Source organism: Leuciscus leuciscus, assembly GCF_965113295.1.
Source record: "Leuciscus leuciscus genome assembly, chromosome: 13".
Taxonomy (NCBI): domain Eukaryota; kingdom Metazoa; phylum Chordata; class Actinopteri; order Cypriniformes; family Leuciscidae; genus Leuciscus; species Leuciscus leuciscus.
The window spans coordinates 21,763,292-21,791,284 of record NC_138737.1 but is presented as its reverse complement, the minus strand read 5'-3'; the positions used below and the strand labels follow the sequence as shown (position 1 = coordinate 21,791,284).

The following is a 27,993-nucleotide window of genomic DNA, read 5'->3' as shown; positions in this document are numbered from 1 at the left end:
TTACAGTTCCATATCATCTCACCAAATGGTTTTGGTTATTTCAAAGGACCTTACAGTCTACAACAGCAAAAGAACCAAAACCCACAACGAAACTGACCAAGCAAATAAATATATTAAACAATAGGATAAAAAACGACAAATTATTTCCATGTTTTTTTGCTACAACATTACGTTTTATTATATATGGAAAGCAGATGCTCTCACTCTCTTCACCCGCTCTTTCCACCTCAAACACAGTAATGCACACACATATAGTACAGACACACACTTGCACAGAAACGTGTTGCTAGCACTGCTCTGACGATTTTATCAGTCAAATAGTTTAACAACTTAAAATCTACTTGACATTTTTCACTAGCGAGATAATAGCGGTGCTGTTCTTGGAGCAGATCAACTTACAGTTTCCACCTCAGGTGTGCATTGTTTTTCTAATAATTCAACGGCTGAAAATTTTATTAATTTGCTTATTTGTCATATTATATATTTAAACATATCATTAGTATTACATTGTTTAGTATTTGTATGATAGATTTCTATTGAATTATTATTATTATTATTTAATGTTTTAATTTATTGATTATGGGGATATTTATTGATTATTTATCTGATCAGGGGTAGGTATTTTGATATTGACACTAACTATGAGAATATGCCACTGTGATAGTGTCACCGGTGTTACAACTCTTTCTCAATTTGTTCAATAAAATAAAAAGAACAAAAATAATCTAAAGTAAAGTTGCCCTTTATAACTGATAATAATTACAAGAAACTGCTTTCAAAAATGTACTAAATTCAAACTCAACATTTTGTAAGTTGGAAACAGGCGCGGAGTTTGCGGGGGGGCAGGGGGAGCATTGCCCCCCCTGGTGAAACGGGTAATTGCATTTAAAACATTTTTTTTTTTTAAATTGCATTGTTAAAAAAAAAAAGATATATTATAAATATTTTAAATAACACAAAACAACTAAATGGTGGTAGGTAATACATCTGATTTCATATAGGCCTACTGCTTTAGTAAAAAAACATTTGGGGCTCTGGGTCATGTGACTTCACATCGAAAGCGACATTACGCCCAAGCTCTCACCCCTATGCTCTCACCTGAGACCATTATCGACGCATATGCAGGACGCAAAAAACGAAAATTACTGTTGCACTAGTCTGGACAATGTCTATAGGTCTGTAAGTTTTATTTCTCTGCCAAATAACTGCTTAAGCTGGAGAAACTCAACACACTGCTTTCAATATGCTGTTCAATATGTTTCAAAAGTGGAGAGTATTGTGTTCATTTTTCCCTCTCAAAATGTTTTAAATGTTTCATGAAGTACAACAAAATACGAAATATAACTTGTTTTTTTAATCACTCTCATTGCCACAATGTGTTTTGAAAAAAGGAAAGAAAAACCTTAAAAATCTTTTCGTTTTGGTTGAAGATAATATTTTAACAGTGCAAAAGTGGTCCACATTTCATTGATCCTAATTGTGTCCGAACGAAGATGCGATGCGAAGTCAAGTGGCGAAGTTCTACCTGTTTACAAATATGATTGTATTGTTGTAGCCTACTAGCCTGGCAAGCCAGACGTACATCAAGATGTTTAGTCTGGCAACTCACCATAGACACGGTCAATCTGATGGGTGGGATAAACGGCTGTCTTTCAAATTCCCTCTGCACACAATAGGACAGCGCTTCAACCAACCAGAGCGTTTTCCCAACAGCGGAGCTAACGTTAGTTGATAGATTCAACTTTTAAATCTGGCCGACAAAACTACGAACACATCTTCCTTTTTTTAAGAATGACTTAAGTGCCGTTCTTTGTTCTTTTCCGCTTTGTTCAAAGCCGATTCGAAAGACCGCTGTTCTCCATCCGCAGCAGCTGTCATTCATTGTTTTCAAGTGGCAGGAACCGTCGCAACTCTGTCGTCATATGTTAAGCCCGCCCCCGCCTACTCTATACACGACGTGATTGGCCTGACCCAATTTAGGTTTTTGCAGCAAAAAGGTCTATTGAGAGTTGCTAGACCCACCCTGGCTGCAAAATAATTTTGCTGCCGCTAGGGTGCGTCTAGATTTCTAGGCTAGTAGCCTACTGTTTTTTCTTGGGTTAAAAATAAATATGTGTTTATTTAGCATGTTTGTTTTGTCCATACAGTATGTGCTAGTGCTGAGTTCCCCAATTGATAGGCCATGCAGGTCCCTATGGAAGCTTGTTTCCGCCACAAAATAAAACATTTTAAAAGATAATTGCGACTTTTTATCTCACAATTGCGACATCTTGCAATTCTGACTATATTTCTCAGAGATATAAATCAGAATTGCATGAAATAAAGTAGCAATTGCGTGTTATAAAGTCAGAATTCTGACTTTTTTTCTCGCAATTGCGACTTTATATCACGCACGCAATTGCGACTTTATTTCACGCAATTCTGACTTTATATCTCTGAGAAATAAAGTCAGAATTGCGAGATGTGATGTCGCAATTGTGAGATAAAAAGTCAAATTCTAAGGGGAAAAAAGACGGACTTTTTATTATTTTTTTTTACCTCAGAATAGTTTATATCTCACAATTCTGACTTTATAACACGCAATTGCGACTTTATATCACGCAATTCTGACTTTATATCTCCCAATTGCGACTTTATATCACGCAATTCTGACTTTATATCTCCCATTTTGCGACTTTATAGGGGTCGCAATTATTATTATTTATTTATTATTCAGTGGCGGAAACAAGCTTCTATAGGTCCCAGCTGCTACAATGATTTTTTTTTTTTTTTTTTTTGCCCCCCCTGGCTCGAATGTCAAACTCTGCCTATGGTTGGAAACTCAACATGAGCTACAAGAACTGAACATATTCAGTAAACTCTAAAAAATGCTAGGTTGTTTCAACCCTTGTTTGGGTCAAATATGGACAAACCCAACCGTTGGTTTAAATTAACCTATATGTTTTACCTTTTTAATTTAAACCAACGGTTGTATTTGTCCATATTTGACCCAAACATGGGTTGAAACAACACAGAATTGGTGTGAGTGTCTTTGCTAATGTCAGCCAGAAATCTCTATGTTTCCAATGCCAGGTGTGAGGAACTCAGTGCTATCATTGGCTCTGCATGCTGTCAGATCATCGCAACATGTAGCTATCGCTTCATCTCCCCAAAGGACTTAGCCTGGCAAATATACCCAATCATTTCCAATGCTGAACTCAGAATAGAAAAATGCTTGAGGCAATAAAGACAAAGTGAATCACAAAGATTAAGGTGTTTTTAACAGGTGAATTGCATAACTCATCTCGTCTTAAATCGACTTTAATGATTAACAGCAATATTTAAATTTCTTATTTACATTATGCATGAAGTAAGGTGTATTATCATAAAATCGTCAATCTCACTCATGTATTGTCCCAGTTCCCTTTGCACACATATTTTCATGCATTTCATGTGCACTTCAGATTCTGAATATGAGCAGAAAGCTCATAAAGTCTTGCTTTTATTACTCACACTATCATTACCTTCTTCGTCTGCCTGTTGTGACAGTAATGCTGGCCATGACTGTAAGAGTGGACCTCCATTACAGCAAAGAGCAGCAAATAAACACTACATGAAGATACTAAACCCAAGAAAATGATTATGAAAGAGGCCGCCATCATTCAAACTGTCAGTCTGAATGCTGTTTTATTGGTCCAAAAGATTTGATCAGAAGCTAGTGTAAATCTGGAAGCTACTATGAGTATAATAAAACTGCACAATCATACTATTCTGAACCTGCAGAGATTATGGTCTCATGCCACCATAATCTCTTTTCAAACCGTTTTAGACAGAGTCACTGAATTTCTTTCAAACAGGATTTTGCAGGCATTTTTGAGGTGGTTTCTCACTAAAAGTTCTTAGTAAAAGGAACTTATTTGAACTGAGTGTATATTTATTTGTGCACTGACTGACATTTCTTTTTTTTTAAATTTTTTGTTTGTTTTTTTGTCAAAATGATTTGACCATATTATAAAGATCTCTCATTTTGATCCAACACAGAATGCTTACCACCATTTTGTCATATGATTCGGTATTTCCTGCATATCCACAGTGTTTACTGTGCAAAACCACCAAATCTCCTATATAAAAACGTGTAGCATGATTTTTTATCAATTCTATGCAACATAACATTTAATAGGAATGGTTGAAAAAAAAAACGAACTAGTTTAGCTTTGATTTTTCAGAAGTTCAAAGAAACTGCACACCCAACTTTGGTGAGACACAAAATGTCACACAACGGAAAGATTCCTTCTTTAATGCAAATTGAAAGGCGAGAAAATAATAGGTGATTTCTCACAGACCACTGTGCCTGAAAGGGTTCATCTAATTTATATTCTACTTTTTCTATTCTTCTGTTTGTCTGCATTTCTTTTTCTAGTGGCTTATTCTGTTAGAAAGTATTTCTGCTCGCCAGGCTTGAGGGATTTGTCAAAAGAAATGAAAAAGAAAGTGAACAAGCAAGAGAGAAGATTCTCCTGTTAATAGACTCTTCACCGCCACCTGAAATGACCCATGAAGAGAGTCTTATGTCATGTCATAAAATGCTCTGTCATATTTCAGGCAGACAAATATTTTTTGCCCTGGCCTGATATCTATCAAATTGAACACAGAGTGTAAACCACAACATGAAGTGGTATGTTGAAATGCAGTATGCAATTTTTTACAGTGTATGACTGTATATCTCACAATTGTGAATTTACTTCTCGTAATTGTGACTTTATAAACCACAATGCAACTTCTTCCAATTGTGACAGTTTCTTGTAATCTGATGAATACGTCAGAATGGGACTTAACAAATGTACAAAATCTCATTGTAACTTTACATCTCACAATTGTGAATTAGTTTCTTGTAATTGTGACTATAAATCACAATGTAACTTCATATCTTAAAATTGAGACTTTATTTCAAGTAAGATAAAGTCATATTGAGATTCTGCACGTTTGTTAAAAGTAATTCTCAGATATGCAGTCAAATTACTTCAAATTACAAATTACTATCAAATTAATTTAACAAAGTCTCAATTGTAAGATATAAATTTTCACTGTGATTTATAAAGTCACAACTAAGAAATACATTTAAAATAGTGAGATATAAAGTCATATTGAGATTTTGCGCATTAGTTTGTTAAAAGTCATTCTTAGATATGCAGTCAAATCTCACAATTTTACATTTATTTTTTATTGTGATTCTTTATAAATCACAGTGTAAATTTAAATATTGCAATTCTGACTTTGTTTCTCGTAATTTGAATTCATATCTCAGAATGTGACAAACTAATGCGCCAAATCTCAATGTGGCTTTCTATCTCACAATTGTGAATTTGTTTCTCGTAATTGTGACTTTATAAATCACATATATGTAACTTCATATGTCGCAATGTGGCTTTTAACAAATTAATACGCAATTCACTCTTATTGATTTCCCTCGTGTGTGTTTTAGGATTTTACTTTATACTTTCCACTTAGAAACATCAGTAACACAATAGTGCTTCCAGGGATATATGAATCCAGGGTTGTGCATCACAGCAGTCGGAGCACTAAGGGATCACAATTAATGTTGCCTGATCCTAAATATGGCACACAGGGCTGTTCCACTTCCAGATTGGGAGAGATCCCCGCCAGGGAGTGGATACGGGCTGAGCGGGTCCGCCAGCTTTACCCTCAATATGTCAGTGTTAGTGCTGCGGTCCACTTGTTCCTCTCACCCTCTGTAGTAAATGAACAGACACAGCCAGTCTAGAATAACGACTCGGGCTGTCACATCAAATCAAAAGATGCCATCTCAATCTGCGAGGGTTGTGAGTGAGACGCAATGAGACGTATCTCAGGCCTCCCTTTTATCAGCAAGGATTTTAAAGGTTTCTTTAGAGAGAAACTATAGCCTTTTGTTCGCTGTAGGAATGACTCTTGCTTTGATAGGAAGAAACGGTATAAGAAAAAATGGTTTGGAAAAACATGATGGTGAGTAAATGATGATAGAATGTGAACTTGTGGGTGACCTATCCCTTTAAATCAGTCTCCAAACTCATTTTCCCCATTTACGTTGTCATACAATCAACTGAAGATGTGATAACCATAACAATACATACAATTATACAACAAAGACATTCAATCATACTTAACTCACCTCTCTGTGAAATTACATGATCAGCTAATGTTTACACAATCAGCTAATGGAGGCTGTGTCCACATTTCCCATCAACAATGTTTATTTATTTTGTATAAAGAAAGAAAGAGAGGAAATATGCAAACTCCAAAACTCAGTTGCTACTCACAGCAGGCCTTTCAAGACACACATGGTATTATGGCAAGAAGATGGATCTGACAACCCTGTTGAATTCAATATTTCTATAGTGCACACATGAGATTTGTCATTCACTGGCTATTATTTTTTTTCCTTCATATCAGAATAATAAATAAAAAAAAGAGTTATTCTGGTTGTTCCAGGCTCTGTGAGGCTGTGATAATGGATTGGATACAATATGTCTGTCCTCTACTGTCTGTAATGACTGCTGTCAGTGAATTAAACATTACACTTAACTCATGCCAAGGTGACAAATGCCTAGAAAGGTTTCTATTTCACTGGAAAAAGCGCATGCTCCTGTTTCTTTTTTTCCTAGAAAGGAAAATGACTAATTTATCTTCACTTCGCCCTTTATTATGTTTGGAATGTGCTAAAAGAAACATTTAGAAAGAAGAAACTTTTTAAACTTTAACTTTTCTGTATTGGAACATAATAATAATTAATTTAGTACTGGATTTTCTGAGTTTCATATAAGAGATGGCAATAAAAAGAAGTCAATATCAACAGCGAACAGTACAGCACATTGCCAGAATGTATTAGTAATGGAAATATTGATAATTACCTGAGATGATTGACGCCAGGCGAAATGCATCTGAATGCCGATGAGGTGTCATGGGTTCATAAGGAGATGGCTCATAAAAATCCTCACCTAAAAAAAAAAGACATAATTATAGACCATTAAAATAATGTTTAGCACTGTACATACCCACACACTACAATGCTACACTGCATCTGTATGCTAGATTAGTACATTGTGCTACATTGTTGTCACATGTCCTTATTATGTTGTATGTTTATTTCAATGTGTGGCATCCAATTATCATCTGAGAATCCAACTTTGTGTTAAAAAATGCTGTCCGATAAAATAATAAGCCAAAACAACTAGGATACAACCTCAGCTTATATTACTTAGAGTTCATCACACTGGAAATGGAAGGTCAAGTAGAGCCTTAAATATTCTCTGTTGTATACTGCACATTTTTGGTTCATGGTATCAGGTCATTTTCAGTGGTAGTACACACTATGCACTTACACTATACTCTATGTACTTTGCCATAGAATGTATAAAGATACTGTTGTACCAAATGGGGCAATTACATTATTTTATTTATTTTATTTTGCAACACGTAAGCATTTGCTACAAGTGCATCATCTAGGTACTCATAGTGCACCAGGCCTTGCTGTGTATTTGAGGCCTTTTCCACATAAATTCGTTTTCATTTGAAAATGTATCTTTTTCTCTCCGTTCTGGCCTTCCTTCCACACTGAGACGGCATTTCTGTCCTGACAAAAATTTTGATTTCCCAAGTGGATCAATTTGAACACGCTGTTTTTTTTAGTGTGAACTATGAAAACGGGAGGTATTTGAAAACGATGACACGTTTAGTTCTGTCATGACAACTCTTGGAGAGACTGGCATGGTAAAGGATATGGCAATGCTAATGTATTTGGTCTCGGTGGAATAGATCTGCTACGCTTCTGCCGCTGCAAAGCAAGTATACCGTGACTTGCAACTGCCAATACATTCACAGACATTGCTGTGAACATGTAAGATATGCTGCTGCTGCACATATAACATACATGAATAACCCCCCGTAGCAGATCTATACAGGTGGAGCTGGGGAAGGGGGAGGGAAGTGGGCTGCAGACTGTTAACAACAAACACTGCCAGTATTTAAATGTTGAGCTGCAGCTCATTGGCCTCTGATGCAACAGCAACCAATCAGGTGAACCTGAAAACCTGTAACCATATGTCAGAGACAATTAAGTAATTATGAAATTTCCTATAAATATGTACTACTATTTAAATACATACTGTACTGTAAGTACACTTAAGTGGCCTTTTTATTTCATTAAAATTATATTATCTGCAAGTGCAGCTTTTATATAAAATATATACTTTTAAAATTTGAAGTACACTAGAAGTGCATATTCAATACAAATAAGCACACTTCTTTTTCCACAAGGGTTGAAAGGCCCCTGTGCCATGAAAACCCATTGGGAATTATGTCATATCACTGCTACTGTTCACCATCAGATGTCCCAAAAACTGTGTGTAAACCATATTAAAATAAGAAGCTTTGTGACTCTTGAACTGAGTTGGGGAGACAGTAAAAACCCTCAACGATGAGTGTGTGAAGATTGTGCCTGTCAAAATTAAAAATTAGCCTGCCTGCGGTACTCCCTTCTGAAAGTCTCTCGGGAGCTTTAATCCAGAATTCGACATTCACAATCATTTCATGTAATTCACACACCTGCATACTAGCAGGGGGCACTCGGATCCTCTTTTCTGTTGGGGAATGCGGATCATTGGAGTATTTAAGCTGTGTCAGTCTCGTTTTATCATACCGCGAGCTTCACTGTCACACAGCAGTTTCTGAGGCGGATGGGCTACACATGGATGTGTGCACATGCAGAGATGTGATGAAAGATGGCATATGTCTTCAGACGGTCCCTAACTCACATTAGATCACTAACATGGAACAGTGCGTATTAAACATCACTCCACCTGCTGACCGAGTGTCAAGGATTCACTCTGCAGTTAGACAGACAGATAGAATTGTATGAATTATCCAAACTAAAATGAATAGACCAAAATGTCTGGTACAATTAAGTCTGAAAGTAAAATGACTTGATTATACATTTAAAGACTTCTGAAAGAGATTAGAAGGATTCTAACTTCCACTGCAGATAAACTAGAAATATTAAATATTAAAAGGTCAAAAAGAAAAAGAAAAAAAAGCGTAGTTAAAAAATATATCTGTAAGCAAAGGAAACATATTTAAAAAAAATTCGTTTTACAAAAACACATGTCAAGTTTTTAGAAATGTTCTGAATTTTGAAATATTTTCAAAAAGGATTTTTTTATATATATATATATATTTTGAATATATTTTCGATGGTATAATTATTAAATAGCATTTAAAAAATCGAATTATCTGAAATGTTAAGATACACGACCACAAATATGTTAATTCTGAAATTAAAAACATGTTCACCATAGAAGAGGTGCATTCATGTCATTGAATGTATGAATTGCAATATATTTTTTAATAAATTAATATATCTTGAGAAAAATTAATCATGCTATTGACCCAAAAGCTTAATACAAGGGTGATAAAAAAACAAAAACAAAAATGTTTATACATTTATTAGAATAACTGTATACATGAAACAGTGTCTGCAGGGCCTGTCTCATGACATTATTTAAAAACGTTATCTGGAGATGGAAAGTCCAGTTACTTTTAGCCAAATTATAATAGAAAAAGTAATATAATAAATAAAAAGTCAACAGAGCATAGGAGTGAATGACTGATGACCTTTTATGATGTGTGTCACAGTGTCAGGTACACTAATAATGATTTTAACATTCCGGAAAACCACCGGAGTAAAAAACATCCCAAGGGAATGAAAAATCACAAATGAGATCTCTTTAATATCTCAACTGTTTCCCCAGTATTGACAATAAGATCAAATGGAGAACAAACTGAGACATCTGCTTTCTTAGATGTTTCCCCTGAAAGCAAAAACAACTGGATGTCGAAATGGTCACATTTAGTTCTATTACTCCTAAGCAAATTTTACGAGCAGCATCAGAGAAAGTTTATACTTCAATGGAACATCTTCGTTACATTCCCCGAGCTTTGACAAAGCAACTTCTGAGTGATCAGTTATGTTTGAACTTGACAACCCAAAGCACAGTATGAAGCGGTTTTAAATAGCACGTACTAAATGCACAGAACTTAAGAATTAGCATATGTCCTTTCCCGAGTGACATTTCAATCTGAATAAGAGCTCCATCTTTCAGTCGTTCTCCCTTTGCCGTTCCTTCACCTGCAATCATCGCAATGTGAAGTGAACTCTGATGGTCATTTGGAGAGACAGCCTATTACATGAGTCCACAGGGAGTCTGTCTCTGTTTTTTCCCTCGTGTCTTTCTCCCTCTCGCTCTTTCTTGTGTTCTGTTTCTTTGTCTCTGTTATGTGTCTGTCTCTTTTTGTCAGTAAGCCCAGCTCAGGAGTGCCGAGGTGACAGCAGAACAGACAAATGTTGTCTGACAGCTTTCTACTAGAGAACACTCACCGTCTCACTGTTGCATCAGGTGAGAGATGCCAAACGGCTTCCACAGCTGCATGCGGACAGGGTTGGCAGGATTTTAAAATGCCTTCCACTACAGGGTTGGAATTTTTTCTCCAGCACTGGGTTTTACAATGAGTGGACACAAAAGTGAATGAGGAAAACACAGCACTAGTCTTTCAAGTAGACAAGCTAATCATTAGCTTATCTTTCTCACATAATTGTTCAAATCCATATTTGGCCTAGTATCAAATGACTTGATGCTAGAAGACATTTATCATAATGTATAATTGTGCTTGTAGACATGTAAGCGCTACTCATAGCATTTTAGCTTCCCTTAAAAAAAAGAAGTTTATTCAAGTGTGCTATTAGTATACTTATTTCAAACAAAAAATGTAAAATGTCTTATTTTTTATGTACTAAATATAGTTTTTTTTTTTTTTATAGTTAAATATACTTTATGTACTTCTCAGAAATATACTTTACAAATGAATTACAATTAAGTATAGCTACTTGACTTATACTGACAGAAAAGTCTAAGTTTATTTGGTATATTTACTTGTACTCAATCTTTTGATCGATATATACTTAAAAGTATAATTAAGTATCCTAATGCCGGGTTCAGACTACACAAAATCAGCCAGATTTTGGCACAATCCTTTTGAAGTAGGGTGCTTTGGTGATTCGTAAATGACAATTGGCGTCGGGATGCAAGAATCGACCGTTTCACCTCATATAGTGTGTCATAGTGGACGACAACCGATGCTGTGTCTGCGATGCTTCACGTTGTCACATCAGAAAGACAAGCATGTTTAAAGGTGCAGTCTGTAAGAATGACAGCTAGTGGTTGAAGTAGATACTGCAGTCCAAATTCAAAATATCAGAGATCGTTGTTTCTCCCGCCCCCTCTTCCTCAGACTCGACGCTCACGCGGGTTGCCAGTTTGAGGACACGCAACAGGAACAAACACAATTGACAATGAAAGCCGAGGAGATCTGCGTTTTAATATGCTCTCTCTCATAGAGATTGTCAGATGGATACCGATATCAGATTTTTAGGTTTGGCAGAATCTGCAATCTCTGCCCCAGTTTGTTTGCTGGCTGCAATACGGTGTGTTTCCTGCCAACTGGCATCCCAGGGTGTCGGAATACTATTGGGTGAACTGGCAGTGGACGAGATCACACAGACCAAAACAAAAACAGACATTCCAACACGGAACGCACATTTCAAAGTAAAATAACTGGCTGTAGAAGTGTTGTTCAGATAAACTAGTATGTGAACTCAGTTACTCATATTATGGTATTTTTATGCTTTAGTAGAGGGAAAAAGTTACATACAGCACCTTTAATTTTTTTTCGGCCTTCCACAAAGGGTTCTGTCATATCTGTGAAGTTGACCAATAGGAGCACAGAAGCTCTTCCATTCACAGTTTCAAACTGTACTAACCGATTCTGCGGGAGTGTGGGCAGGACCTTGATACCATGCGGCTCTGCTTTAATATATTTTAAAATGTAATTTTTTCCTGTGATGGCAAAACGGAATTTTCAGCAGCCATTACTCCAATTTTTCAGAAATCATTTTTGTTTACGGTCTCCTGATGGAGAGACAAACTGCATCTAAACATGGATTTAACACTATACAGGTGAGGCTCATCATGTGCTTTCGTTTCCACTCACTGTTTTGCCATCCCTTTCTTCAGGATATGTATACCATTAAAAAAAGAGCTCAAATCCTGAGGTGATGAAGATGAATATTTAAAATCTCTCCTGTGCAGGGAGCAACCACTTTGATTGATGTTTGTTGGAAGACCATAACCGTAAAGAATCATTCCTCCACAGTCTACTTTCCACCCCAGTCTGTTCACTGTGAAAAATAAACACAAAATCGATGAGCACAGTATAATGGAGGAAGTAAACTCAAAAATCGCCTGCCCTCCTGAAAGAGGACTTGTCACAAAAATTAATATTTGTAGTCAGGCTTCAACTGCGGGCTAATTCGCCTGTGTAGTTAGTCGTAAAAATACAGAGAGAGAAATTTTTAGAACGGAACAAAATGATGATAGCAACAGAGATCCCAATCTGCAGCTAAATCACAGTGTGCTACGCTTCACTGATGCATGCTGGATAATTGCTTTTGTATAATTGTTTGTGAAGGACTAGAGAATGAGGAGACCGCACCATTATCGTTAGATATTCAAAACATGTGTGACCTCTACTACATCTCCTGACAACATTTTCAATCAATGTCACATCATTAGGCTCTGCAGACCCTTTTCATACTGTTACCGTAATGAGTTTATACTAAAACAAGGGATTTGCTGATACAAACTTGTATATTTATCTATAGTCTCTTTTCTTTTTCATTGGCATAAGAATAACAGAATGTAGTTACCAATCCAATAGCAGTCCTTAAACGAGACATTTCCCTTCAATACTGTCACCACAGCCTTTGTTCATAAAATTGATGTTTGGGACACACACTGTGTCTAATAAGCCTCAGCCCCCCTGTTAATACTCCATTAGGTCAGCAGGAAACAAGTAATTCAAGCAAAGCAAGCACTAATGTCCCTAAAGCATCAGCCAAGACATTCAATATCAACCTGACTGAGAAAGGCCTTTGATCCTGTTCCAAATAGACACGGGATATAGAAACAGACTGTGATTCAATCCACAACATCCAATAGTTTATTTTAGAGACATCCTGTTAATAGACTAAAAGAGCATGAATATACATAACCTGTGGGTGTGTGTTTTGCATAGCAATACGAGTACAAAAAGTGTCCACAGAAGTGAGCTAAAACGGGCAAATCCTCCCTGTGGGGTCATTCAGAGACACCATTAAATGGAAAAATGATTCATGAACATGGTAAATCTTCTTCTTCTTATAATAATAATATTATTGTTATTATTATATTTTAATTGTAAAATGGGAAAATTAGTAATTATACGTATTTAATATATACTGTATATATACTGTATATATATATTTACTGTATATATATATATATATATATATATATATATATATATATATATATATATAAGCAATTAAAGTCTATGGTATGTCATTTACAACACATATACCTAATAAAATGCAACTAATCATAAAACTATGCATTTTGTATGGCAAAATAAATATCATCTTTTGACAGGAAGATTTGGTAACACTTTAACACAAAATTTTACTGTATCCCTGTTATATTTGTACTTACTGTAGTAATAACAGTAAATTATGCATAATTACATGCAACCCAAACCCTAACCCTAGTACTCAGTACTTAAATGTATAATTACATTGTAACAAGGGTACGTTAAAAACAGATTGCATGACATTATGTATTGTTTAAAAAAAACTACACTATACAGTTTATAGGTAAAATCTGAAGCAAAACCAGTTAAGAACCACTGAGCAGACTAAACACGAGACAAGGGGAACTTTTCTCTAAAATGCACTTGTAAGGAACTTGTAAGTTTATACTGTATTAATACAGACGTCACAAAAGTCCTGTGAGACGACTGAATGAACAGCTGCCTTAAATGCCTATTGTGCGTTTCAAAATTCTATACATTAATTAAAGAAACAAACTTGTTTATCAAGAGCACTTGGCACTTCAGCCACGACACCTCTAGGGAAATCAAGATGGTAATTAGGAGAAAGATCAGAGAGTTCTTAAGGAATAGTGCAGCTACAACATGTACACTGCAACACACACAGTACAGAGACACACTAAAAACCTGCATCAATAAACACAGCTGAAAATACTTTAAAATCCTCTCTGATACAACTGAATCTGAGTTATACTTCTATGAGTAAGGCATTGCAGTCTTGCAAAAGGATTGCATAGTGTTTCCCAATGTTTTTTTTTTTATCTTCCCAACCCAACTAACTTCACATACTCATCGTGTTCCTACATCACATCAGAAATGTGTTATTTTTGAAACACTTATATAATAAAAAAAAATAATATATGAAAATACTATACTGTAGGGTGACCAAACGTCCTGTTTTCCCAGGACATGTCCTGTTTTCAGGTCCTGTCCTGGCCGTCCTGTCTGTTTTTTATAAAGTGATGAAAATGTCCTGGTTTTCATTATTTTTCATTGGGCCATTAAGCGTGTACTTTAAATACATGCTTGCCTTTGCACACAAAACATATGAAACCGGCTTTGCCCCGTCTTGTTATAATCAGCGCGTTCCTCAATCCGCAGCGGCAAGCAGAGAGCACGTCAGAATACAGAAGCCACTGTGTGTTTGTGTGTGTGTGTTCATCTCAGCCTCATTGGTCTGTCACACTGCTCCTCAATGTCAGAATATTTGAAATGACCAATCAAATCAAAGTAGGCGGACTTTACGTTCACAGACACAGAATTTCAATTTTAGCAGCGTGACTCGACCAGGACTCGACGGTCGATGCTTCAGTTTACGGTCAAGTGCGAGATAAGATGTAAGTAGCTAACAGCAAAAAAAAAAAAAAAAAAAAGCCCAAATGTAAATTCACAGATAATTTACAGAGAAAATTCCTGTTTTTTTCGTTTCGGTCGGGATCCGTGTAAAGCAGAATGCATGAACTGCAAAGCTGGAACGTACTTGTCAGTGTCAAATAAAGGTGCTAGCGAAGTAGAAGCCCACATAAAGAAAAGGCTACAAGAGAACATCAGGAGGATTGAAATTGTTTTTTTACTGAAATAGTGTAGTAGATTTTTTATTTTAGTGGTAGATTTTTAAGCTATGCTATGGCTATGAAAAGAAATAGTGTCATGTAAAAGGTGTTAAAAGCTAAACTTTTTTTTTAATAGTAGGCTATTGTTGTGGGCCAAACATTGAATGGAAAGGATGTATTAGGCTACTTTTATGTATTAAAGTACAATAACATAGTTGCAAGGTTGTGAATGCATTTGTCAAGTATTTTTTGATGCATTCACCCCAACCACGCCCCCACCCCTTAACCACGCCTCCCAAACAACGCCCCCGTCCTGTTTTCTGAAAACTAAAATATGGTCACCCTACTATACTGTATATCATTAACCATTGCCATTATTAGACATGTTTTTCTCTTTGTGCCAAAAATTAATATGCACCAAGAATGCAACTTCATCATATTAAATTATAAATTAGAGATTGATGATGAATTACCCCAACAAAACCAGGGTCTTTACATTTTCCCAGAGAGAAGTGGATTAAATTGGAATCTCACCACATTGTCCTTTTTCTGTTTGCAGCAAATTGAGGCAAATGAGAGATTTGGAGGGCTCAATCAAGAGGGCTGAGGACAATAATCAGTCTCTGGATGGCTGACATATTTGAGTTAATTTAATTTCACTTGGCCGCTCCTCCTGTTCAACCCAATGATCATTTACTCCACCCTGATTCATTCACAGCTGGGGTATTAATCAGGCTCAAGTATGGATTTACCTGAGATATGCCTTAAGGCGGGCATACACTGTGCACTTTTTGTCAGATTTTGAGCCGAATTCTGACTCGTGCGACTCTTTTTCGGGTCGGGACGATTTTCAGCTTTGCAGTGTTTTGGCAGTGTACAGGGGGAAACGAGAGGCGATAAACCTTTCGCGACCGGCAATCGGATGTTCGGAAGAATTTCTGGTATGTCAGAAGTTTTGGTCGCTCCTCGTGACTGTATCGCACAGTTGAAGCAAAGCTATGAACCGATTGCCCTAAACTCAGTGTTTTTTCCCTCACTGTGCCTGCGCAAAATCAGAAGTTTAACCGTTTTATCTGCAGCAAGAAAGGCTGCGTTTACACTTGGCATTAACATGCGACCTGTATCCAGATGTTGTCCACATACACATTGAAAAGACAAGTGTAAATGCGTTTCTGATTGGATTGTTATCCGATCAGTGTGTCCAGGTTCTGAGGTAGTCGAGGACGCATTGTGATCGGATCTCAGTGTAATGTAAACGCAATCCAGCCATCGTGTCTGCATTCACAGGTGGACGTCACACAAAACCTCGCCCACTGTCATTGTTCCTCCTCCTCTCTCCAGGAATTACTACACGTAGCTGTGTGGTTTTGCGATACAGTCGAGTGCGAAGTATATCGCAACTATACTGAGATGTTTGCCCTCGCAGCCTAAAGTTGCAGAACCATTAATTTTCTGTAAAGAAATGTAAGCTTAGCGTTAAGTTCTGCCAGGAAGACTCAATCAGCGCGTCATGTATTAACTCACTTCTAACCAATCATGTGTTAACACTCTCAGTATAAAAGAATGGTACTTACATTCGTATGAGTTCGCAGATACTGATGGCGCCAATTACCTCCATCCTCCCCAACCACCTCCTAGATGGTCCTTTCCCTCCATCCTCCCCACCACCACCAGGATGGTCCCTTCCTTTACCTCCAGGGGGTCGGCTGCGCCCCTGCCTTCATCTTCAGGCGGGATTTGCAGATTCCGTTACCCTCGCATTGCTTGCTAAGGACGGGGCCTACGCCAAAGACTTTATAAAATTATGCTTGCTGAGCTATTAATAAATTTACACTTGTTATATCATTTTATCTCCCGAGTCTTTCTGGTAGAACATGCATTTTTCCCACCACAGCTGGCAACGTTCTCGGATATGTTTCTCTGTACCGTTTCCATTACGGAATCTATCCACATTATTAGTACTTGCAGCCTCCTCATCCTCCTCATTTTGCGAGATTTGTAAAATGTACCCTGACTGAAAACTGTTTTTTTAAAGAAAACCCTTCACTTTAGGTCGACTTTGCACCGGAGCCATCCTTTTTTTTTTTTTTTTTTTTTTTTTTTCGGGAATGTGAGATCCGATCTGTTATCCAGATAAAGAAGCTACTTGATGTGGACAGGTGTAAACGCACCGTGTCCAATCTGCTTGATCGGATCACGGTGATCGCATGTTGATGCCAAGTATAAACGCAGCCAAAGAAAATGAAAAGAGGGAGATCTTAATTTCTGTAGCTATCAAACTGTTGCTTACCTCCAGTTTGTGTTGCAAAATGGATAAACCATACATTACCAACGTCTTCCAAGTCACCTGCGATGTAGCCACCGTGCCCCATTAATTTGTTAAACAATGTCCGTGTTAAACAAACTGTTTTTGAAATAAAGTTTTTGATTCATTATTGCTGTGTTACGGAAATATTATAGACTGTTAATAATTTTAATTATAGGCCTATAATTCATTGTAATCGACCTAAATGTTTTTGAACAATTTTCAATGAGGAGGAGTAAGCTTCTATGTAATCTTTTATTATCCTCACAGTGCGTTGGTTATGCGGTGGCAAATTAATTATAAAAGCCAATCAATTTAATAATAAAAGTAGGCCTTCCCTAATAATACTAATAATACAATAATACTAATAATAGTTTAATACATAAATTGGAAATGCAAAATCATGTTAATATTGATAGCTGATGTTTGTTTTGACAATATCTCTGGATACATGATATCGTCTATTGGTGCAACCCGGCACGGGGGTTTATCGCAGATATTTCACACGTATAGTGTGAGCAGTCAAGTCGCAGTTCGACGTTCAGAACGTATAGTGTGAGAACATAAATCCTGAGCTTTAGTGCAATCCATTACATCGCATGAAATCTATTCGTTCAGTGTGAGTAGGTATACCTTGCTGAAATCGCACATACATCGCACAGTGTATGTCTGCCTTTAGCTTAATGCTAAATTAGGAGTACAAGACAACAAAGAAGATATTTGATTATGGGAACAAGACAGAAAAAGGCCCAAAAAAGTCTCTAATTGAGATCCTCATTGTTTTGTGCCTTTCTCTTCCTGTCTTCCATTCATGCTGTAAAATTATTTCAAAATGACATGCTGCAGTAGGCAAATACCTGTTCTCTTAATTTGTGGTCCATTTTAGTTTTATTCTGCAAACCCAGTGGGACTGTATGTGCACAGAGTGTACAGTGCATTTTTCGATTTAAAATCCCTGTTTAAAGAGCAGGATATGATTAAAATGCAATGTTTGTATTGGAGATTAGGGAGGTGACATATAGCTTTCAAGCTGTCTGTTGTAGCAAGTTTCGTTTTGCATATATAAACTATAATAGTGAATCAATGATAGTAAAATATCACTGATCCAAAAATAATGTCAACGGCAGTAGACATACTAAAAGAAATTAATAAAAAATAATTGTAAAAAAGTGCACACTGAAGGAATATCAAGAACTGAGAGAACTAAAGGCTTAACTGCACAAGGGAGGCTAATCAACAGAAAGTAGCATAATCAGTAAACAAGGAAACTAACTAGTGAATACAGACAGGCAGGCAGACAGGGCTAACCAAACTAAAACACCAACAAACTGAAGATACATTTACACGAAAAGGATGTACTAAAAATTGAAATGTTTTTCCTTTCCGTTTTTTCCCCCCTTTTTTTTTTCTTTTTTTTTCGTACAGACGACAATGATGTCAAAACGATCTCCGTTCACATGGATCCGCAAAAACTATTAAAAACCCTGTATTATGGATGCCAGGCAGTTGACGAGGTCACTTTGTAAAGAAACACTATGCGCCTACAGACTGAACACGTATTATGCATATGCATGATGTCGCTGTTTTCACAAATTCACCACATTTTTGTAGTTTACACTGATACAATAATGGTATTTTTCAAAAACCTGCACATTGAAACACGTTTTAAAAAGTTTGCATTTTCAGGCCCCCAAAATGTCGTTGTCGTGTAAATGAACGGCCAAAATGCATAAAAAGTTGACGTCAGACCCAATGAGGGTGCTTCGCGCCCACTGCGTCACGTCCCGCCGAAACGGGCGTGGCTTAGGCCTATAAATACAGCTCGCAGGCAGCTGATATCTGATTTTTCATCTCTTCAGCGAAGCACACGCATCGCTGGATCCGGAGAGAAGCCGCGCCGTCTGAGGAAGCACTTGCAGCGGGACGAGTCGTCACTGAAGTCGCTGGCCGCGCCGCCTTCAATCGCCTTCCCGCTGCGCTATCCGGCGCCTATATCCTTTACACTCTCTGTTGTGTGTGTGTTCGCCGCCGCGACACACACTGTCTAAAAGAGCTTGCGTCTTTTTAAAGATGCCTTCCTGCGGCTCGTGCAGAGCCACACTGAGCGACGGGGACCGCCACGTTATCTGCGTTTCCTGCCTGGGTGAGGATCATGCAGCTCTCGCGCTCGCTGACGGCGGTTGCCATCACTGCGAGCTACTGCCTATGGCGACTCTGAGGACTCGCCTGGCATATTTCACTGAGACTGCACCTCCGCCCGCTGTAGTGCCGCGCCGTAAAAAGCGCCGTGCTCAGCGGGTCCCGGAACCTTCCCCCACCCGTCAAAGCTCGCCGGTTCGCCCGCCAGCTTCACCGGCTTCGTCAGTGTCTCTTCCTGACGGACAGCGGCCGCCATCTGCCGCCGCTTCCGTCGATGACGCTGATGAAAAAGCCGCATTGGGGAGGATGATTCCTGCTCTCTCCTGGCATCGGGCAGTGAGGATTGGGCGAGCTCTGTGGATCTCGCGCCCTCTGTCCGCGCATCGTCAGGCAAAAGAGCTAGCATCGAGTCAGAGCTGATGCGCATACTCGCACAGGCCGCGGCGAGCCTCGGCCTCGAGTGGTCTAAGCCTGAACAGCCTGCTCACAACCGGCTGGATGGATATTTTCTTCCCGGGGAGCACGCTTCGCCTGCGTCCAGACCAGCGCCCTTTCTTCCCGAGTTACACGAAGAAGTCGCTAAGTCTTGGAACGCCCCCTTCTCAGCTAGAATGCGCTCTTCTGTTTCGCTAGCATTCTCCGCTGTTGACGATGCTAAAAACAGAGGTTACCATTCGCCGCCGCCGGTCGAAGAAGCGATAGCAGCCCACCTTTGCCCGCCCTCCGCTGGACGGCGCGCTAAGCTGGCTCTACCTTCAAAAGCTTGCCGCATGACGTCAACCCTGCTCGGTTGCGCTTTCTCCGCCGCTGGGCAGGCTGCGTCAGCGCTGCATACTATGGCCACACTGCAAATTTTCCAGGCCGATCTCCTCCGAAAGCTGGACGAGAATGGACCAGATGCAATTTGCGTGCCAGACTTGAGAAGTGCTACGGACCTCGCTCTCCGCGCTACTAAGTCTGCTGCACAGGCCATAGGACGGAGCATGGCCTCTCTCACTGTGACTGAGAGACACCTATGGCTAACGCTCTCTGAGATGTCTGAGTCTGAGCGCGCCACGTTCCTCGACGCTCCGCTTTCTCCCGCTGGCCTCTTCGGAACTTCCGTCAAAGATTTCGCGGAAAGATTCGCCGAGGTACAGAAAGCGTCACAGGCTATGAAGCACTTCCTGCCGAAGCGCTCCAGTTCTGCAGCAGGCCGTGCGAAACCGTCTGCTCAGAGCTCACAGTCTTAGCCTCCGCCCACCGCCGCCACTTCGCAGCGCCGACAGGCCCGAAGCGCGAGACCGCGCTCTCGCTCATCTGGCCGCCGCCCCGCCCCGCGTGGGCCGCGGCCCAGGATTGAGGTAAAGCCCGAGGCCCCGAAGTCTAGCACGCCTAGGGAAACGACGGTGTCCAAGTCCCGCTGTGGCCGGACTTCCACCAAAACTCATCGCTCGTTCAGTTCCAAGAAATGTGACTGTTCCAGTGTATTTTGCAGTCAACAAGCCGGTTCCACTGCCCGCTTGCCTGCACACAAATGCCGTTTTTACGGCTACCCAGATAAATCCCATAAAGAGTGTATTTTCTGGTGTCCCGGCCACGGCCGATGGTGTTATGAGTGTAGACAAAATGCCCACTGCCCAGTGCCCATTCCTACACACAAGCACAGCCCGTCTCACAGGGCTCGCGCACATAAAATCGACCCAGTTCGATTGCGCATTAAACGTAGCAGATGTGCCCACTGCCCAGTGCCCACAATCACTACGTCCTGCATGTCTCGAGGTTTCTGTAAAAACTAAACCAACGTGCATTCGTTCTGCTCAGGCGGACAATGCTCTCGGTGTGGTAAATGTGCCCGCTATCCCGCGCCCACATTCACACACAGACATGACAAGTCCTACGGGACTCGCCCAGCCCTCCCCCTCTCGGTTAACCACCACAGAGGAGCCGAGCGCGGGCAATCTGCCCGCTGTTATCAGCGCGCCCTCTGCCTCGAATGTCATAAGCGCGACGCTTGTGTTACAGCACACCGAAGCCCCTCTGTCGCTGAGCGACCAGAGTGCGCTTCGCATTCAACCCCTAGCCATTCATGCAGATGCATGGGCGAGGCTACCAGGGGTTTCGAAGTGGGTGCTAGACATTATAAAAAGAGGCTATTCGCTACAGTTTCGCCGGCGCCCTCGTCGCTATGCGACGCGCGTCGAGACCATGGTAAAAACAGAAGTAGCACACCTACTTCGAGACGAAATTTTGAAACTATTGAGCAAAGGGGCCATAGAGCCGTTATCTCTAGCTCAGAGCGAAGGAGGGCTATACAGCAGATACTTCCTGGTACCGAAAAAAGACGGGGGTCTCAGACCCATACTAGATCTAAGGCAACTGAACAGAGTGCTTGCAAAGCGACAGTTCAGAATGCTCACGACCAGAAAAATCCTCGCGCAGATTCGCAGAGGAGATTGGTTTGTGTCAATAGATCTGAAAGACGCGTATTTTCAAATACAGATAGCGTCACGTCACAGGCGATATTTGAGATTCGCCTTCGAGGGCCAGGCATATCAGTACACAGTCCTACCGTTCGGCTTGGCCCTAGCACCCCGTACATTTACGATGTGCATGGACGTGTTGAGGGTAAATGTGGCTGAGTTGTCGTGAGCTGATGTAAACACTCAGGAGAAGTTGGATGAGTTGGAAACAGGTGGGATCTTTTTATTTACCCCAATTAAGGCCAAAGAAAGGCAATAAAAATTTACAAGAAAAAAAAAAAAAGAAAAAAAATACTGTTTAGTAAATAAAGTAAATTGACATGAGAGTAAAAAAAAAAAAAAAAAAAACGCAATAAAATTTTAGCAGCTGCTTAGAAATTGACCTTTGCACAAGCCACTATACATAGAGCATCACACAGACTTATGTCATCTCATCTCACGCTCCTCCCAAGAGAATGAAGCTACTAGTCTTTATAGAACTGAAAGCACCCCTGAAATTGGCACATACCAACACAATATTACAATACAGGGGTGGCTCAGGTGAATAGCCATAAATGCTTAAAAACAGCCGAAATGCTACAACTATACAACTAGAAAATTACAAAATATTATTTATATGGTTCCAGCTAACATTTGGCAAAGCCACAAGTCATATTAACAGCCAAAAAATGAATAACTCAAACTCCGGGTCACTTCCAATTGACCCGGAAGTCATAGCGTCATTTAAACCCCACCATTGCGGCAAAAATTCCTTTACACCAACAAACCGGAGACGCCAGTAAGACACACAGATGGTATGTCAAAGCTATGTTCCTTTTAAACTAAATAAACAGATACATAATTAACGAAAACATATGTTGCGTGGTTATTGAAACTGATCATGATTGTGAAATAAATGGCATGGTTTTAAACAGTAAGATATGTATTGATAGTAGTAGCTATAGTAAATAAATCACCGTAGTATTAGATATTATAAGTGTGCACCCGAAAACTACGGGATTACTGTGGGGGTTTTGATAATGGTTAGGTTACCGCTGATTTGAAACAGTATAAGGATTAACAAAACACATTGACATGCTTGACAAACAAATACAGGCAACATTTGCACTCAGTCTTTATGAACTGGAATAGGTAGCGCGTCGCTGCCGTGCTTCGTCTCAAGGTCAATCAGAAATGCATCGCAGCTCTGAAACCTTGGAAAGCAAACGACTGGTACCAATCAGGTGTAAGCCTGGGGACTTCCTCGAGTGTGAAGGTGGTGTCCACGGACGCATCCACCTCGGGATGGGGAGCGCTGCTCGAGGGCAGACCGTTCTTCGGCCAATGGTCAGAACGGGAGAAGCTTCTGCACATAAACTGCCTCGAAATGCTGGCAGTAGACAACGCGCTGACGCGTTTTTGTCCCCAAATACGAGGACACCACGTCCTGGTCCGTTCGGTCAACATGTCAGTGGTGTCCTACATAAATCGCCAGGGCGGCCTCAGGTCCTGAAACCTGCACATGCTGACAGAACGCCTCCTGGTGTGGGCTCAGCGCAACCTGCTCTCGCTGAGAGCAGCGCATGTGCCAGGGCTCCTAAACGTAGGACCGGACAGACTGTCCAGGAACAATGTTCCGACAGGCGAGTGGTCTCTACACCCACAGACAGTCCAGCTGCTGTGGAAGAAATTCGGTGTGTTATATACCTGTTCACGTCTCAAGAAAACGCTCACTGTCTGGAATTTTTCTCCAAGAGCGGGGACGCGCTGGCTCATGTATGGCCCCGCCGCCCGCTCTATGTCTTTCCTCCCGTCTCTCTCCTGCCTCAGGTGATAGAGCGGATCAGGGAAGAAGGATGCTCAGTGCTACTCGTAGCGCCGTTCTGGAAAAACCAACCCTGGTTCCCAGTTCTGATGCAGCTAGCGAGCACTGCCCCATGGCCAGTGCCAGTGAGGAGGGACCTCCTCTCTCAGGCCAAGGGCTCGATTTGGCATCCGCGCCCAGAGCTGTGGTCCCTTCATGTTTGGGCCATCAACGGGTACCCGCTGACCTCCCAAGCGGAGTGTTAAACACGATCACGCAGGCTAGAGCTCCGTCTACGCGACGTCTCTATTCCTCGAAATGGTCAGTGTTCTCCAGCTGGTGCACAGCTCGTGGCGTGTCGCCCCCAGACTGTGGCGTGACGGAGGTTCTCTCCTTCCTACAAGAGCTGTTGGACAAGGGCAGGTCCCCTTCCACGCTCAAAGTTTATGTGGCGGCCATAGCAGCGTTCTCAAAACCAACGCTTGGTCAGTCAATAGGAAGGAACGATTTAGTCATCCGCTTCCTTAGAGGAGCTAAGAGACTGAATCCTCCCAGACCTCCCTCAGTCCCTGTATGGGACCTTTCTGTGGTACTGGAGGCCATGAAAGGTGACCCATTCGAGCCTTTACAGACGATTGATCTTAAACACCTGTCTTTCAAGACAGTGTTTCTTCTGGCTCTCGCTTCGGTGAAGCGCATAGGGGACTTACACGCGCTCTCAGTAAGCGTGATGTGCATGGAGTTTGGGACTAATGACTCAAGAGTTATACTCAAACCTAAGCACGGTTATGTTCCAAAATCCCCCAACACACCGTTTAGGGCGCAGGTCATTTCCCTGTCAGCCCTACCGGTCTCTGACGAGGAAGGAGACGCGAGCTTCCTTTGTCCAGTCAGGGCATTAAGAGCTTATGTGTCTCGCTCATCTGTCTTCAGACAGATGGAGCAGCTCTTCGTTTCGTTCAGCGGACGTTCCAAGGGACTAGCCGCGTCGAAACAGAGCCTATCCAGATGGATAGTTGATGCCATTGCGCTGGCGTACACTTCCAAGGGTATGCAGTGCCCGTTGGGTGTCAGAGCGCACTCCACGAGAAGCATGGCTTCGTCGTGGGCCTGGTCAAGTGGGATTGCCTTGCAAGATATATGTATGGCGGCAGGCTGGGCCTCCCCGTCTACATTTATAAGGTTTTATAACCTAGAGGTTCCCGCCTTACAGGCCAGGCTGTTGTCGGTCTAAATATACCAGTACTGTCTGTTCTGATGCTATCGGTTCAGAATACTGTGTCTGCTGAGCACTGCTCGATGAACACTGCCTGCTGATCGACCGCAAAATGCTTATGGGCAAATAAATAAGACCCACAATTTTCCATCAGCTCAGGCCGTATTGTCTGTATGATGTAATTTGCGTCTAAGGGACGCTGCTATATGTGGAAGAGCGCGGCTCCGCCCCTCCCTCTTCCCGGACTCCCTGTGAGTTCCCCTGGTGATTATGCACTATATGAACCCCGGGCTTTCGCCCTTGGGTCTTTGGTGTCAGATCCCAGCACGCACGGCGTTTTACATTGGGTCCCCTAGCGTAAGATACTTACGCAGTACGAGAGACCTCTCGTAAGAGAACGTACTCGGTTACTAACGTAACCTCGGTTCTCTCTAGAAGAGGGAACGAGTACTGCGTATCTTACCCGTGCATGCACACGCTGGTTAGCTTCGGCGATGAAAAACCAGATATCAGCTGCCTGCGAGCTGTATTTATAGGCCTAAGCCACGCCCGTTTCGGCGGGATGTGACGCAGTGGGCGCGAAGCACCCTCATTGGGTCTGAAGTCACGCTAGGCCTCGCTCGATAGGCTGCTGCAGTTGCCACAGAACAGCCAATAGGCACACAAGCCGTCTTGCCTATGTCTGTATGCTGCCGCAACGCGTTTTACAATAATACAAAATTAAGGATAATTTTTTGGCTTCAATATCTCGCGGAAAAGGGATTTTCCCCCTAGCGTAAGGTACTTAGAGAGATACTCTCTCTTCTAGAGAGAACCGAGGTTACGTTAGTAACCGAGTACGTTTTATTTCATTTTTAGTTGAGTTATTTTTGTAAACAAGTTAAACTAAATGGAAAAAAGAAAAATTACTTTGACAAATAGCTGGAAAAAAACAACAACAGTATATAGTATTCAACTCTGGGCCATATTTGTATGCTCTATATGCAATCAAAAATGAATAATATTGCAAATGCACTCAAAAGGTTATTAGAAAAAAATCCCTAGGCTCATAAAGGTCAAAACAACTATTTTCAATAAAGAATTTTACTTCTAAAATGTTGTAGGTACGGTTTACATCAGTTGCACATGTAATATTGCCTTACAAACTGCTTTGCTGGTATTTCTTCAGTGAGTACATGGTTACTTCTAAAATAAAATCCCAAACAAGACACACAATGTGCAATTGATTTTAAATGCTTCTTTTGTTAAGAGTAAATAATGGATTTGGCTGCATTTGCTGCTGTTTTTTTTTGTTCTTTTTGTTTTTTAAACTGAAAACAGTTGTTGCAATGTGAGACCAGGAATTTTCAGATCTTTGATATGATTGACATAAAGTGTTTAACATTCTTTTACCTGCCAAAATACAAACTCCACAACTGCATAACTTTATGATCGAGACTTTCATAATGGGGCCAAATAAAAAAATAAATAAAAAAAGGGTAAAAGTAAACAATTTGGCTATTCAAAAACATAATTAGGCCACCTACTAACATCTACGTTTGGCCAGCAGGTATAATTCAGTTGGGTTTCAATTCTTCTTTCAGAGCAGCATGTTAATATGCTGATTTCTCATTGTTTACACAACATTTTTTTCCCACACTCTTTATGGGAAATCTTGCTCATATGGGAGTTGCAAAGTGAGGTGAAGAATAACCCTCAGCATATTGCAGAATAATTGCCTTTTTCTTTCATTACATTTTCTAAGAGCACATCCATTTCCAGTTTAATGAAGCTAAAACAATCATCTACCTGTGAGTCAATATTCCTGCCAGCAAGATTACTTGTCCTTTTTGCCTGGCACCAATGTTCAATAGTGTTGTGGTGGCATTTGTTCCTCAAACTACATCATTCCAGATGAGTGGGACGATTGAACAGCAGGAGGGAGATTCTCTGAAATGGAAAGTGCCAAAAGGCATAACTGAAATAGAAAATCTTAACTGGCAAACAAGAATCGCTCCCATTTCATCTCTATGTTGAGGGCATGGGTGGGTATACATCACCATTGTTGTGGTTGTTGTTGTTTTATCCACTCAGTTGTGTCCGACTCTTAGTGATCTGAAGGATAAAGTTCTTCCAATTGTCTCAGTCAGTGAATACACCAATAGCGTACATTACTGAACCTTTGTTTTGCAGTAAACTCACTTTTACGTTATGTTACGTTCATGTTGTGAGATTTGTCTCTGTCCACCCTGCTGAAAAGACTAGGGTCCTTTTCTTACAATATCACGTATTGAAGATTGTATAATTGTGTAAATTCCTCTCTGGATAATTACGTTTTCAGTATAGTATCTGCATGGAGTTAGACATTTTTGGTCAAATATAAGATTTTATTTGATTGATTGATTATTGATTGATTGATTGATTGATTGATTGGTTGGTTGGTTGATTGATTGATAGAAAGTAGTACTTTTATTCAGCAAAAATGTATTGATTTGATCAAAAGTGATTAGACACAAAAGATGTCTATGTCAAATAAATGCTGTTCTTTTGAACTTTCGATTCATCAAAGATCCTAAAATAAATTTAGCACGGTTTCCAGAAAATTATTAAGTAACACAACTGTTTTCAACATTGATGATAATAATAAATGTTTCTAGAGCACCAAATCAGCATATTAGAAGGATTTATTTTAGGTAAATGTTCAAAAATGTTTTTGAAAAGCCTGCTATGCCAATGCAAAACTTTGTAAAATAGTTAGTAAAATAGTAAAAAGTAGTAAAATGGCCTTTGTCTATTATTAATACTAATATATACTATATGATTTAGTTTTCAATTATAATTTTAAATATTATCATAATGCTAGATTAATGGTGAACAGCATGGTTGTGGTGGTCCACCAACTAAAGACCAGCACATAACAATCACTAGCCAACATAAACCAGTCTGGATAATGACGCTGGTCTAAGCTAGCCTTTTCAGGGAAGGGAATACAATATGTTGTTCTATATCTGAATGTAGTTTTGCAGTGGTTGCTGGTTCTGGATGCA

General features: G+C 40.2%; 1 protein-coding gene across 2 annotated transcripts in view; it reads right to left on the bottom strand.

Moving 5' to 3' along the window:
- The window catches only part of gfra2a (GDNF family receptor alpha 2a), an 85,268-nt gene that overhangs the window by 44,996 nt on the left and 12,279 nt on the right, over positions 1–27,993 (bottom strand). For both annotated transcript variants that reach the window (XM_082187505.1, XM_082187504.1), the window contains exon 3: positions 6,888–6,974. In XM_082187505.1, coding sequence (XP_082043631.1) covers positions 6,888–6,974 — 87 coding nt within the window. The remainder of the gene's footprint in view (positions 1–6,887; positions 6,975–27,993) is intronic.